The sequence below is a fragment of the Aquarana catesbeiana genome, linkage group LG08 (assembly GCF_042186555.1).
Source record: "Aquarana catesbeiana isolate 2022-GZ linkage group LG08, ASM4218655v1, whole genome shotgun sequence".
Lineage (NCBI taxonomy): Eukaryota > Metazoa > Chordata > Amphibia > Anura > Ranidae > Aquarana > Aquarana catesbeiana.
In genome coordinates this window covers 274,270,089-274,282,382 of record NC_133331.1, presented here as the reverse complement: position 1 = coordinate 274,282,382, position 12,294 = coordinate 274,270,089, and the positions used below count along the sequence as shown (strand labels likewise).

Below are 12,294 nucleotides of genomic sequence, written 5' to 3'. Positions count from 1 at the left end.
GGCTCGCCTGACAGCCTCTGAGAGGACTTTGTGTACTGGAAAAACTGTTTAGTTTCTCCCAAGCCCTCAAACATCTTATGCAGGGAAAGATCAACTTTATCTTCCTGGATGCTAAGAGTGGTATGAATGGTCTTAATCAATTCATCCACTTCGTCCAAAGATGACTTATATCTAGACACTCTTCTGTCCGACACCTCCTTATCCGCATTCCTTGAGGCTTTGGGTGAACTAGCCTTGCTTGTGGCTTCCTCCTCTGAATCACTGTCTTCTTTGGAAGTGGATGGCAGAGGACTGGATGGTCTGGCTTGATGCCCTGATTGAAGTGCAGGGTGTTTGTCCAAAAAGGAGCAGAATGATAGGATTGGAAAATATCCGTAAGTTCCTTCTGTAAGGAGACTAAAAGCTCTGAGCTCTGTGGCTGCTTTACTTTTCCCTGCTCATGCTTCACTAGGTCCGCTATGCAGTCCTTGCACAGGGTCTTGGTCAAGCTCTCTTTAAAGGGATGCTTTGCAGGAAGGGCACCTTTTCTTAGAAGAGGTAGGGGTATGCTTAGGTTTTTCCCATGCCTTCTGTAATTAAGAACAGAAAAGCACCCCATTAGGACCAAAGCCAAAAAAAAAAAAAAAAAAAGCCAGAGCCCAGACCTGAATCCCATTGAAAATCTGTGGGGTGATCTGAAGAGGGCTGTGCACAGGAGATGCCCTTGCAATCTGACAGATTTGGAGTGTTTTTGCAAAAAGTGGGCAAATATTGCCAAGTCAAGATGTGCCATGCTGATAGAATTATACCAAAAAGACCAAAGAGTGCTGTAATAAAATCAAAAGGTGCCTCAAAGTATTAGTTTAAGGGGGTTGTAAACCCTCGTGTTTTTTCACCTTAATGCATCCTATGTCCCCCAGCCCCCCCGTTTTACTCACCCGAGCCCTTAGTTTCCCTCAGCGGAGACGCGCCCTTCCTCTCTGCCTGGGGTTCTCGGCTCTTGATTGGATACATTGATAGCAGCGCAGCCATTGGCTCCCCCTGCTGTCAATCAAATCCAATGACGCGGGCGCCGGGGCCGAGTCCGGCATTCTGTGTCTATGGATGCAAATGCTGGACTCTGGAGCGCGCCTGCAAGGTAACCCCTAGGGAGAGCGCTTCTCCCGGGGGGGGGGGGGGGTTTACTGATGTGAGGAGGAGCCGCGAGCACCACCGGGGGACCTCAGAAGACTATGATCAGGGCCACACTGTGCAAAACTAACTGCACAGTGGAGGCAAGTATGATATGTTTGTTATTTAAAAAAATGAAAATAAAACTAAGGTTTACAACCACTTTAGGTTATAAATCGTACCTTCTGTAACACCTTCATGGCGAAAATCTTGCCAGAATTGGAACCAATCACCTTCCTCACCTGAAACACCTGCAAAGAAGACGACAACATCTTTAGAGCAAACAAACATGTGGGTATTGCTGCTAAGAGCATCTAACACAAAAGGGAATATAACAGTTCAAAACTTACAGTTGGCAGGTGTCTATACTGCACTACACAGGAGCAGCAATCAGCGTACAATAGAAAAAAAAATTACTAGGACAGGAGCAAGAGAAAAAAGGTTTTTTGGCAGAAGAGACTTGCAAACTGTACCTCCTAATAATTTTTCCACCTGATCGGTTAGTTACAGTATAGTTGACATACAAGGCATTCTCTGGTTGGATGAGATGGAGACAATTTGGTGCCCCTTCACCTTGTCCACTCCGAAAAAGTTTTGAGAAAATGTATAGCGTTCTCTGAATGGTGCCTGTGCTCAGTGAGCAGCCCCCTGCATTTACCATGCAGCCACTAAGCACAGTACACAGAAGACAGAGGCTACAGTTATTCTCCACTTCCACAGGGATTGGGAAGATATGGAATATGCATACTTACAGTATCTCACAAAAGTGAGTACACCCCTCACATTTTTGTAAATATTTTATTATATATATCTTTTCATGTGACAACACTGAAGAAATGAAACTTGCTACAACGTAAAGTAGTGAGTGTACAGCTTGTATAACAGTGTAAATTTGATGTCCCCTCAAAATAACTCAACACAGCCATTAATGTCTAAACCGCTTGCAACAAAAGTGGAGTACACCCCTAAGTAAAAATGTGCAGATTGGGCCCAATTAGCCATTTCCCCTCCCCGGTGTCATGTGACTAGTTAGTGCTACAAGGTCTCAGATGTGAATGGGGAGCAGATGTGTTAAATTTGGTGTGATTGCTCTCACTCTCATACTGGTCACTGGAAGTTCGTTATGGCACCTCATGGCAAAGAGCTCTAAGGATCTGAAAAAAAGAATTGTTGCTCTACATGAAGATGGCCTAGGCTATAAGAAGATTACCAAGACCCTGAAACTGAGCTGCAGCACGGTGGCCAAGACCATACAGCAGTTTAACAGGACAGGTTCCACTCAGAACAGGCCTCGCCATGGTCAACCAAAGAAGTTGAGTGCATGTGCTTAGCGTCATATAAAGAGGTTGTCTTTGGGAAATAGACATATGAGTGCTGCCAGCATTGCTGCGGAAGTTAAAAGGGGTGGGGGAGGTCAGCCTGTCAGTGCTCAGACCATACGCCGCATCAAATTGGTCTGCACGGCTGTCTTCCCAGAAGGAAGCCTCTTCTAAAGATGATGCACAAGAAAGCCCGCAAACAGTTTGCTGAAGACAAGCAGACTAAGGACAAGGATTACTGGATTACAGCAGTTTAGACATTAATGGCTGTGTGTTGAGTTATTTTGAGGGGACAGCAAATTTACACTGTTTTACAAGCTGTAAACTCACTACTTTACATTGTAACAAAGTGTCATTTCTTCAGTGTTGTTACATGAAAAGATAGAATAAAATATTTACAAAAATGTGAGGGGTGTACTCACTTTTGTGAGATACTGTTCATAATGGAAAACTAAACTATGAAGAAAAAAAACACACACACACACACACACACACACACACACACAATTTATCTGAAAGAGCCCACAGAGGTTCCACTAAAAGTCCAATCAGGTTACAGTACAACATCCACGTGGGACTGTCCAGACCTACAGAGGATCACTTCAATACCTTTCATTTCAACCATGCAAGGAATTTCAGGGGAGGAAAGACATAGATCAGCTGTACTAATCCCACAGAGCATCCACCGATATGCTACCGCTGTGGCACTGACTGCAACCGGATCAGATGACCCCTCAGACTGGACATCCAGCATTGCAGGGACAACCAAATCCCCTGAAACTTCAGAACATTATTCGAGGGACGAAATTCCTCCAAAGTCTTCTGCACCAATAAGGGGTCTAGGACTCCTCCCCGGCCTGATAGGCTGGCATCTGTTGTAATGATCCAAGATATTAGAAGGCGGGACACCCATGACTCCAGAACTGCATTCCTGAGCCACCAGGTCAAAGGACAACCTGGTCTTTGGTGACAAGTGAATCAGCGTTTCCAACTTGTCCCACAATAACAGAATGTTAAGTTGTAATGGTTTGGAGTGGAGTTGGGAAATGAGACCATCTGTCAGTAAACTTGTGCAAAGTAAGGGTAGGGCAAGTCCATGACTGAAAAAAACAAGTCTGGAAATGGAGAGCGTAAAGTCTCTCCTGAGAAAGAAAAAAACCTGTGAACCATCTAGGATTGGACCCAGATATTTCAAGGAAGGAATTGGGCTCTGAAGGTTCAGGACCCAAGATCAGGATGATTTGAGCCACACTGTCAGAACCTGTGCAAAATGCTCCCTGATAAGGATATTGTCCAGATTTCCCACAATTATTATTATTATTATTAATAAACTGGATTTATATAGCGCCAACAGTTTACGCAGCGCTTTACAACATGAGGGCAGACATTACACTTACAATACAAATCAATACAGGAGGAATCAGATGGACCTGCTCGTTAGAGCTTACAATCTAGAGGGGAGGGTCAAGTGGAAACAAAAAAGGTAACAACTGTGGGGGGTGAGCTGATGGAGAAAATTAAAAAACAGTTGTTAGATGTGGGTAGGGTAGGCTTCTCTGAAGAGAAGGGTTTTCAGGGATCGTCTAAAAGCTAATAGAGTAGGGGGAATGTCTTGAGAGCCCAGCAGCTAGCAAAAGGCCAAGACTTTAATGAACACCTGCAGTGCCAAGGACAGGCCAAAAGGCAAGCCCACAAGCTGAAAGTACTGAGGGACCACTGCAAAATGAGAGAAATGCTGGCGCACTGGTAAAATAGGGACATGTAGGTACATATTACTTGACCACACAAACCAGAAAGACTCCCTAGTTAAGAAAGGCCATTACAGATCTAGATGATTCCATGTGAAATTGCTGGGCCAGAACAAATACATTTAGGAACTTGAGATGCCTAATGGCCGAATGCTCCCTTTTGGTTTGGTAATAGTGAACAGGCTGAAGTAGAACCCCAAGAACCTATCCACCACTGGTATTGGGACTACAACATATTGATCTAGAGAACCTGCAAGAACTGATACTCTATGCAGTGATAATGGTAGGTTGAAAGACATGAACTGAGGAAAAGGAAGAGAGCATAATTTGAATTTGTAACACCCAGAAACTCCCTCCCAAACCTGTCTGAGATGTGGCTGTCCAGATGTCCGCAAAAGCTTTGGAAAATAGGGGTGTCACTTCATGCAGAAGAGGGTTGGTGGGGGGTACTTAAACCCAAGGTTTGTGGCTAAACTGGGTGCCTGGCTTGGGTTTCGAAGCAGCAGTTTGAGACTCCTTGGGGACAATAGCGTCTAGTAAAGGATTTTAAAGACTCAGCATTAGACAGAGCAATGTCAAGCTCAGTGCCTGCTGCTACAGGGTGAGACACCAGACTGTGCATGCGCAGCTCTTGAACAAATGTTGAGCGCTCACTCTTGTGATGCTGGGGGGAGAGCACTCAACATACGCCACACCCTAGTAACTAGCCAGGATGGGGAATGCCAACAACATGGGAGTTTTTCTGTAGGCTTCAAGTGGCCTACTGGTATAGCAATTACATTAAGCAATACTTTCAAAACTGAATCGTATATATTTTAACCTACTGGGGCCATTTGACAGCACAGTCCATTTTTTAAAAATATGAATGTAGCCTTTAAAGTCACTTGGATTCTGCTTGAAGTTAAAGAAACATTCGATCAGAAAAAAACAAATAAAAAGTGGATTCTGTTCTAGCAGTTGCTAAATGTCCTAATCAGGCACACCCACTCCCCTCCCAACACTACAAGTCTTTGTGAGGATGCCTTCTATGAGGGAAGTAGGCATTACACATTTACACCATCACAGACCGATGGAGTGGGAGAGCAGGAAACATTTCCAGGTACAGAAAAAAAAAAAAATCATCTATAGAATATCTTGTGTCACTTCCAGTGGCAAAAAAACAACCTAAAAAACATACAGTGATAAGAGACTATGAAAGTTTTTTTTTTTTTTTTTTAAAAACCCCTCACAAAGACTATAATTGGGCTTTGGGTCCAAGTATCAAATCGTGTATGCTAGATTGTTAAAAGGCTGGTTTTCTGGGAAAGGTTCTAAGTACTTGTATTAACAAATATCTGCTTATGTTGGTTCATAGGAATCAGGTGGACCTGATACATTTGCTTGGACATCGCAAGATTCCAGGCTTTCTGCTCTCGGCTGATATCTACAAAGCGTTTAACTCGCTTTCCTGGGAGTACCTGTGATATGTTCTGGAACGTTGGGGCTTTGGGGAATCAATCCTTCAGTGGAATTCGGCTCTCTATTCCTACAGGGTTGCGCTCTATTGCCGACTCTTCATCCTGGCTCCTGGCCATTGACCTTAGAGATGATCCCAATATCTCCCAGATCCCGTATGCTGGCACTCACCATAAAGTCAGCCTCTTTGCGGATGATGCTCTTGACCCCAACTAATCCTTTGACCACCCTACCTAATCTGCAAGCCCTTCTTTCTCGTTTTTCAGCTTTCTCTGGGCTCCACATTAACCCATACAAGACCACTGCCTTAAATATTTCCTTGCCCCCCCCTCCATGATGACCCAGCTACAAGGCTTCTTTCCGGATTGTTAGAATTCCTCCTCCCTGGACTTACACACACCCCCCCCCCCCCCCCCCCCCCGAGTGTCATGCTCCACTCTTTACAGACATAGACTGCGAGGAGGTCTTGGGGGTCCTAACATACTTCTCTTTTAACTATGGTTTTTTTTTTTTTTTTTTTTTATTTAACCCATCATACTTACCTAGGTGGATGCAGCATCGGACTGATGCTGCATCTGTCCCCTGGTGTCTCTGCCCTTTGAACTCTGCCGATGGCTCGGTTCTCTCAGCTCCCCAAGCGGAGAGCTGCTGCCTGTCAGCAGCTCTCCTCTACGCTCATTGGAGCGCTGAGCTGTGGAGGGTCAGGGAGTGGCCGTCTCAGTCTCTCAGCAACTCACTGAGAGGCTGAGACAGGCATCAGTCCAGGCAATTGGTAGATCCAGACTTTGTCGTGATGACGCAGTGCCTGGACTGATTCCGGTGACGTCAGCAGAGAGCAAACTTCAGACTGCTCTCTGCTGAAAACGGGTCACAGGAGTGCAAAACTGATTGCACTCCTGTGACCCATAAGAGAAGCCTAGCTAAATAAGCTCAGGCTGGACTTCTACTTTAAGTATTACCAGGCTGCCCAAACATCCCAACTAACTTTACTCCATACAACCTCGGACATCCCAGTTGTGGGTGCTCCTCGAACTCACCAACTGCGCCCCGATTCCTCTTACAGCCTTGCTGTGGCTTCCTCATAAACTTAGTCCCCCTCTCCCTTAGCCACCTTATGCACCATAGCTTAAATCTTTGGTACTCTGTCCGTTACTCTGGCAATTTGATGTCCCCTTTTCAATAACCCCGTTTCCATCGGGCCTGGATCAACCAAGCTCCTTCCTCCCATGGATTTACGGAGGTCCGCATTTTCTTTCGTCCCGTACTCTTCCCTCCTGGTCTTTTCAGGACACCCACGAGGCTCCTTCTGCTGAATTTTTCTGCTACACTCAACTAGGTCATTGGGTCTGTTCGCTGGGACACAACTCGTCCTATCCCTTCCAAAAAACACTTTTTGAACACCTTTGCCTCTGTTCACCTGGTGCTATCTCGATGGTTTATTCTTCAGTCGCTATAGACTCTCCTGCGGCTGAGTCTTGCAAGTTACGGTGGGAACGAGACCCGGAGATCTCCATTTACCCAGAAGAATGGAACATGGCCTGGTCCTCCGTGACCAAGTGCTCCTTCAACACAGCTACTCTGGAAGCTGCATATAAAATTTTACAATGGTATTGGGTCCCAGCCCGAAAAGCGAGCACAGACCCATCTTATAGCGACCGGTGCTTCAGAGGGTGCTGCCAATGAGGGGATGTGGTACACATCTAGTGGCCTGGTCCCCACACCACTGGGTTCTGGTCCAGGGTATTTGGTCTTCTACATTACTTATTCCATATACCCATACATAGGGAAGCCAAAACCGCCTTGTTGCACTGCCCAATTCAGGGATTATCAGCAAAAATTGGCTTCTTATCAGTTTATAGCCGCTAAACAGGTAATAGCCAGCGCATGAAGAAACCCTCTGTTCCATTTGCTATGGTGAAGAGCACTTTAACAGACCTCATTATTAATGATAAAAATGTCAAGTATTCTCAATGACTCTCACTCCACATTTTCTCAGAGTATGGCCACCTTGGTGGTCCTATGCTCTTCCAACCTTACACCTGTACACCTGAGCAGTCTGGGTCTGTCCTAAGAATGAACTTGCTACCTTAACCCTCCTGCAGGACTTCCATGAGACACGTCATCTGCGGATGAAGGAGGCACACAAACAGACCACAATGTCAGACCTCAGCAGCCATGATTATCGTGGTCTGTTTGCAGAAGGGAGGGTATAGCCAGGCAGGATCAGCCAGGTATTACAGGGTGCCAAATTACAAAGCACAAGCACTGTGCTGTATAAAATGCTTTAAAAAAGGAGCAGCATCCATATTTTTTGGGGGGTTAACAAAAGCTTTAAGTCCATTGTGCTGTACCCCTGCGTGGGTGAATGTTTTTTCAAAATGGTTTACTTGTTACAATAAAAATTAATGTACCAGAAAAGGCTGGTTGTCAGGAACAGAAGACTTTTTTTTATTACCCATTATCAATGTATAATAGTCCATCAGCAGTCATGTTTTATTGCTGTGGCTGCTCTAAACTTGCTGCAGGCGGTAATGTGAAATCTGGTAGCTCAGGGTTGCAGCACTTTGCAGAATAAGCTCATATTAGTTACACACTCACCTTTCCATAGCTGCCACATCCAAGTACTCGCAATATGTGAAAGCACTGGGGAGACAGGGTCTCTTGTCCTGGGCACATTCTGCTATCTGACAGGTCATACTCGGTACAAGGAGAAACAGGCCTGGAAAGCAAATATATTTTTGTTAAATTAAGCACATGTAGGTTTTACTTTCAGTGTTTTTCCAGAGTTGTGTGAACTTCTATTCTCCCGTCTCTTATATTATACAGCTTGAATCAGGTTTTGTGCTCACAGATAACAAAAGGGAATACTTGCTACAAGTTTCTATGCAGTCTTTAGTTTTCAGTGCAATGCAGAGATGAACTGCTAACTCTTCAGGTTTCATTTACACCCAACATCTACTCCAGAGGAGTATATACATTTGTGTATCTACATTTAAAGTGTTACTTAACCCAGGACCCTGCATTCACTATATCTGGTCTCCCACAGTACACAGAACATGAAAATGCAATAGTTTTATTTCGGAAATAAACTGCTAAATACCTTTTCTCATCAGCAGCTAGGGCAGTCTTGTGACTTCTATCAGCGCCTGGTTAAAGCTTATTGGAGGACCATTAGGGGTGAACAGGTGGACTGGAGGCACACCCCACAGCGTACAAAGGCCATTAGTGGGCCTATGTTTCAGTCCTCTGTCAACCTGTTTTATTGGTTCTGTATTAATTATACTTTTAGCGTTCACCCTCCGGCATATAAGCTTGCATACACTAATGTTCCAAGTGATTGTATCCCATGTGACTGTTTATAAGCTTTTCTGTCTTTCTTATATATACACAGCTTAATAAAAACCATCGAACAAGAAAGCTTGTCCGAGGAGTTTTCCTTCTCCCCAGATTGTCCTATGAGGCTGCAGGACCCCCGACCCTCTGTCTGGACAGAGCTGATTAGCCCTGTGCTGATCACATGCACTCTCCCAAGATAAAGATAAAAAAAAAAAAAAAAAAAAAAAAAACACCCCTCTCTAGCAATACACACTAAACTGAGCATGTGCAGAGTGCCCCCAAGGCTCTGTACCATCAGAATGGTCCAAGCAGCAGGAAAGCACCACAGAAAGCAGCAACCCTTCATAAGTAAATAGTGACATCACCTTGCAGGGGTGTGTAATACAAGTACAGACACTTTGGCAGGTAAAACAGCTAGTAATAAGCCAAACTTGCTTTTTAGTGCAAACTCAGCTTCAAACAGTTTTAAGCAGTTTGTTACCTTACCAAGTAAAACTGTAGTTAAAGTGGTTGTAAAGCCACTTGTTATGTCTCTACAATCCCCTCTGTTAGATAATATGTGCCCCACCGTATATCCTTTATAAAAAAAAAAGCCAATTTATACCTTATATCAGAGCGTTTCCTGGCGCTCACATGACTCCTCAGCTCTCTCCTCTCCCAGTCTGACAGATACAGCGGGAGGGGCTGAGAACTCCCGCTGACATCAGCTGGGAGGAGAGGGCCAAGGAGTCACGTGAGTGCCAGGAGACGCTCTGATATAAGGTATAAATCTCCTTTTTTTTTTTTTTAACCACTTGCCTACTGGGCACTTAAACCCCCCTCCTGCCCAGACCAATTTTTATCTTTCAGCGCTGTCACGCTTTGAATGACAACTGCGCAGTCATGCTACACTGTACTCAAATGAAATTTTTTATCTTTTCACAAACTGATGAGGCTGCAATGATAAGATGGCACTGATAGGTGGCACTGATGGACAGCACTGGTGATGAGGTACTGATTGGTGACATTTATAGGTGACACTGTGGGCACTGATAGGTGACACAGAAGCCTCTGCAGAGACTCTCCACAATTGGGACAGATGTCCCTCTCACAGCCGCCGGTGATCAGCTTTTTTTTTTCTCCTCACGCTGAAAAAATAGCCGATTACCGGCTCTGTTTTCATCACATGACCAGCTATCATTGGCTGACAGCTGATCATGTGGTAAGGGGTTGGGATCGACCCCTTACTCCGATCTGTGATCAGCCGAGTCTCAGACTCTCTGATCACAGAGCGCACCGCGCGTGCCCTGCAGGGGGCGCGCAGGCCAGCCGCCCGAGCACAGGAGGACGTCTATGGACACCCTCCCAGCAAAGTAGGTCTGCGCTGCAGCTGTCTTTTGTCTATGGCGTGGACGAGAAGAGGTTAATAAAGGACATACAGTGGGGCACATGTTTTTATCTAACAGGGGGGATTGTAGAGGCATAATAATATTATTTTAGAAGCTGGAGGGGAGGATCGTGGAGTTGATAGAGCTGACAGGCGGGGGGGGGGGGGATTTGGGGGAGAGAGGAGACACAGCGGATGACGGAGGCACGTAAACTCACCACGGTGTCAGGGCTTAGCAGCCATGATAAACCATGGTCAGTTTACAGGGGGGAGGGCAGAAACTGACAGGATTTTTTTTAGTTGATGCAGGGGGCCAAATAACAGCACAAGCACTATGCTGTATAAGCAGGATCCATTTTTTTTTTTTTTTTTTTTTTTTTTTTTTTTTTTAGAGTTAAACACTTTAATAAACTGTAGAAACAAGATCATCAGTTATCCATAGTTTCCAACTGTCCCTGAATTGGAACAAAGTCCCTCTGTCCCCTTTACCTACTCATTTGTCCCTCATTTTGGTCTGATCTACTGTATATAGTTGTATATAAATTGCACTTTTTATCTTAAAAAAAAAAAAAAAAAAAAAAAAAAGCACTAAAGGCCCCTTTCACGCTGAGGTGGTTCTAAACTGCCAGTAAAACACTGAGTGCTTTTGAAGAGCTTTCCATTCATTTCAATCGAGAGGGGCGTTTTTTCACCGCCCTGCCAGCGCACTGTCCCAGTGTGAAAGCGTAGTTACATAGTAGGTGAGGTTGGAAGAAAAACAAAAAAAAAAAAAAAAGACACAAGTCCAACCTATGTGTGTAATTATATGTCAGTATTACATTATATATCCCTGTATGTTGTTCAGGTGCTTATCTAATAGTTTCTTGAAACTATCAATGCCCCCCGCTGAGACCACCGCCTGTGGAAGGGAATTCCACATCCTTGCCGCTCTTACCATAAAGAACCCTCTACGTAGTTTAAGGTTAAACCTCTTTTCTTCTAATTTTAATAAATGGCCACGGGTCATGTTAAACTTCCTTCTGCGAAAAGGTTTTATCCCCATTGTAGGGTCACCAGTATGGTATTTGTATATTGAAATTATATTCCCTCTCAAGCGTCTCTTCTCCCGAGAGAATAAGTTCAGTGCTTGCAACCTTTCCTCATAGCTAATATCCTCCAGACCCTTTATTAGCTTTGTTGCCCTTCTTTGTACTCGCTCCATTTCCAGTACATCCTTCCTGAGGACTGGTGCCCAGAACTGAACAGCTTACTCTAGGTGCGGCTGGACCAGAGTCTTGTAGAGCGGGAGAATTATCGTTTTATCTCTGGAGTTGATCCCCTTTTTAATGCATGCCAATATTCTGTTTGCTTTGTTAGCAGCAGCCTGGCATTGCATGCCATTGCTGAGCCTATCATCTACTAGGACCCCCAGGTCCTTTTCCATCCTAGATTCCCCTAGAATCCCCAAAGCATTCATTGATTTTAATTGAAATAGTTTTTCGTGAGCTTTTCAGGTGCTTTTTTTAGCATGAAAGCACCTGAAAAGCGCTTCAATGTGAAAGGGGTCTAACTAATTATTTTATTTTGTAGAATTTTCCTTTAAGGGGGCGTGGCAGGATGTGTACTATGCTACATACTTTTCCTAATAGTCGTCCCTCATTCCCATATCAAAAAGTTGGGAGGTATGATTATTGTACTTACACATCGCAACACCCAATGCCTTCTGTGTCATCATCCTGGAACAAAACAAAAGATTTAGTGAGTGTAATCTATACAACAGTGGTAAGGGAACAGGAACAGAAGTAACTAGGTCTGTGCCAACAGATGTCCTGTAGAGTGTCTGTTCCCCATTAATAAGTGCAACTGGAGTTTCTTAAGTAGGCGTATTAATTTAGGACCTCTAAGACACATCATGTAAAATATAATTGTATCAAACATGGGT

At 44.5% G+C, this 12,294-nt stretch overlaps 1 protein-coding gene across 1 annotated transcript in view; it reads right to left on the bottom strand.

Annotated features, from left to right (window-relative positions):
- The window catches only part of RPS6KB2 (ribosomal protein S6 kinase B2), a gene marked incomplete at its 5' end in the record, with an annotated part of 74,069 nt that extends 61,981 nt beyond the window's left edge, over window positions 1-12,088 (bottom strand). Inside the window, 3 exon segments of the mRNA XM_073597290.1 lie at window positions 1,332-1,400; window positions 8,270-8,390; window positions 12,054-12,088. Coding sequence (XP_073453391.1) covers window positions 1,332-1,400; window positions 8,270-8,390; window positions 12,054-12,088 — 225 coding nt within the window.
- Between the last annotated feature and the right edge of the window lie 206 nt (window positions 12,089-12,294).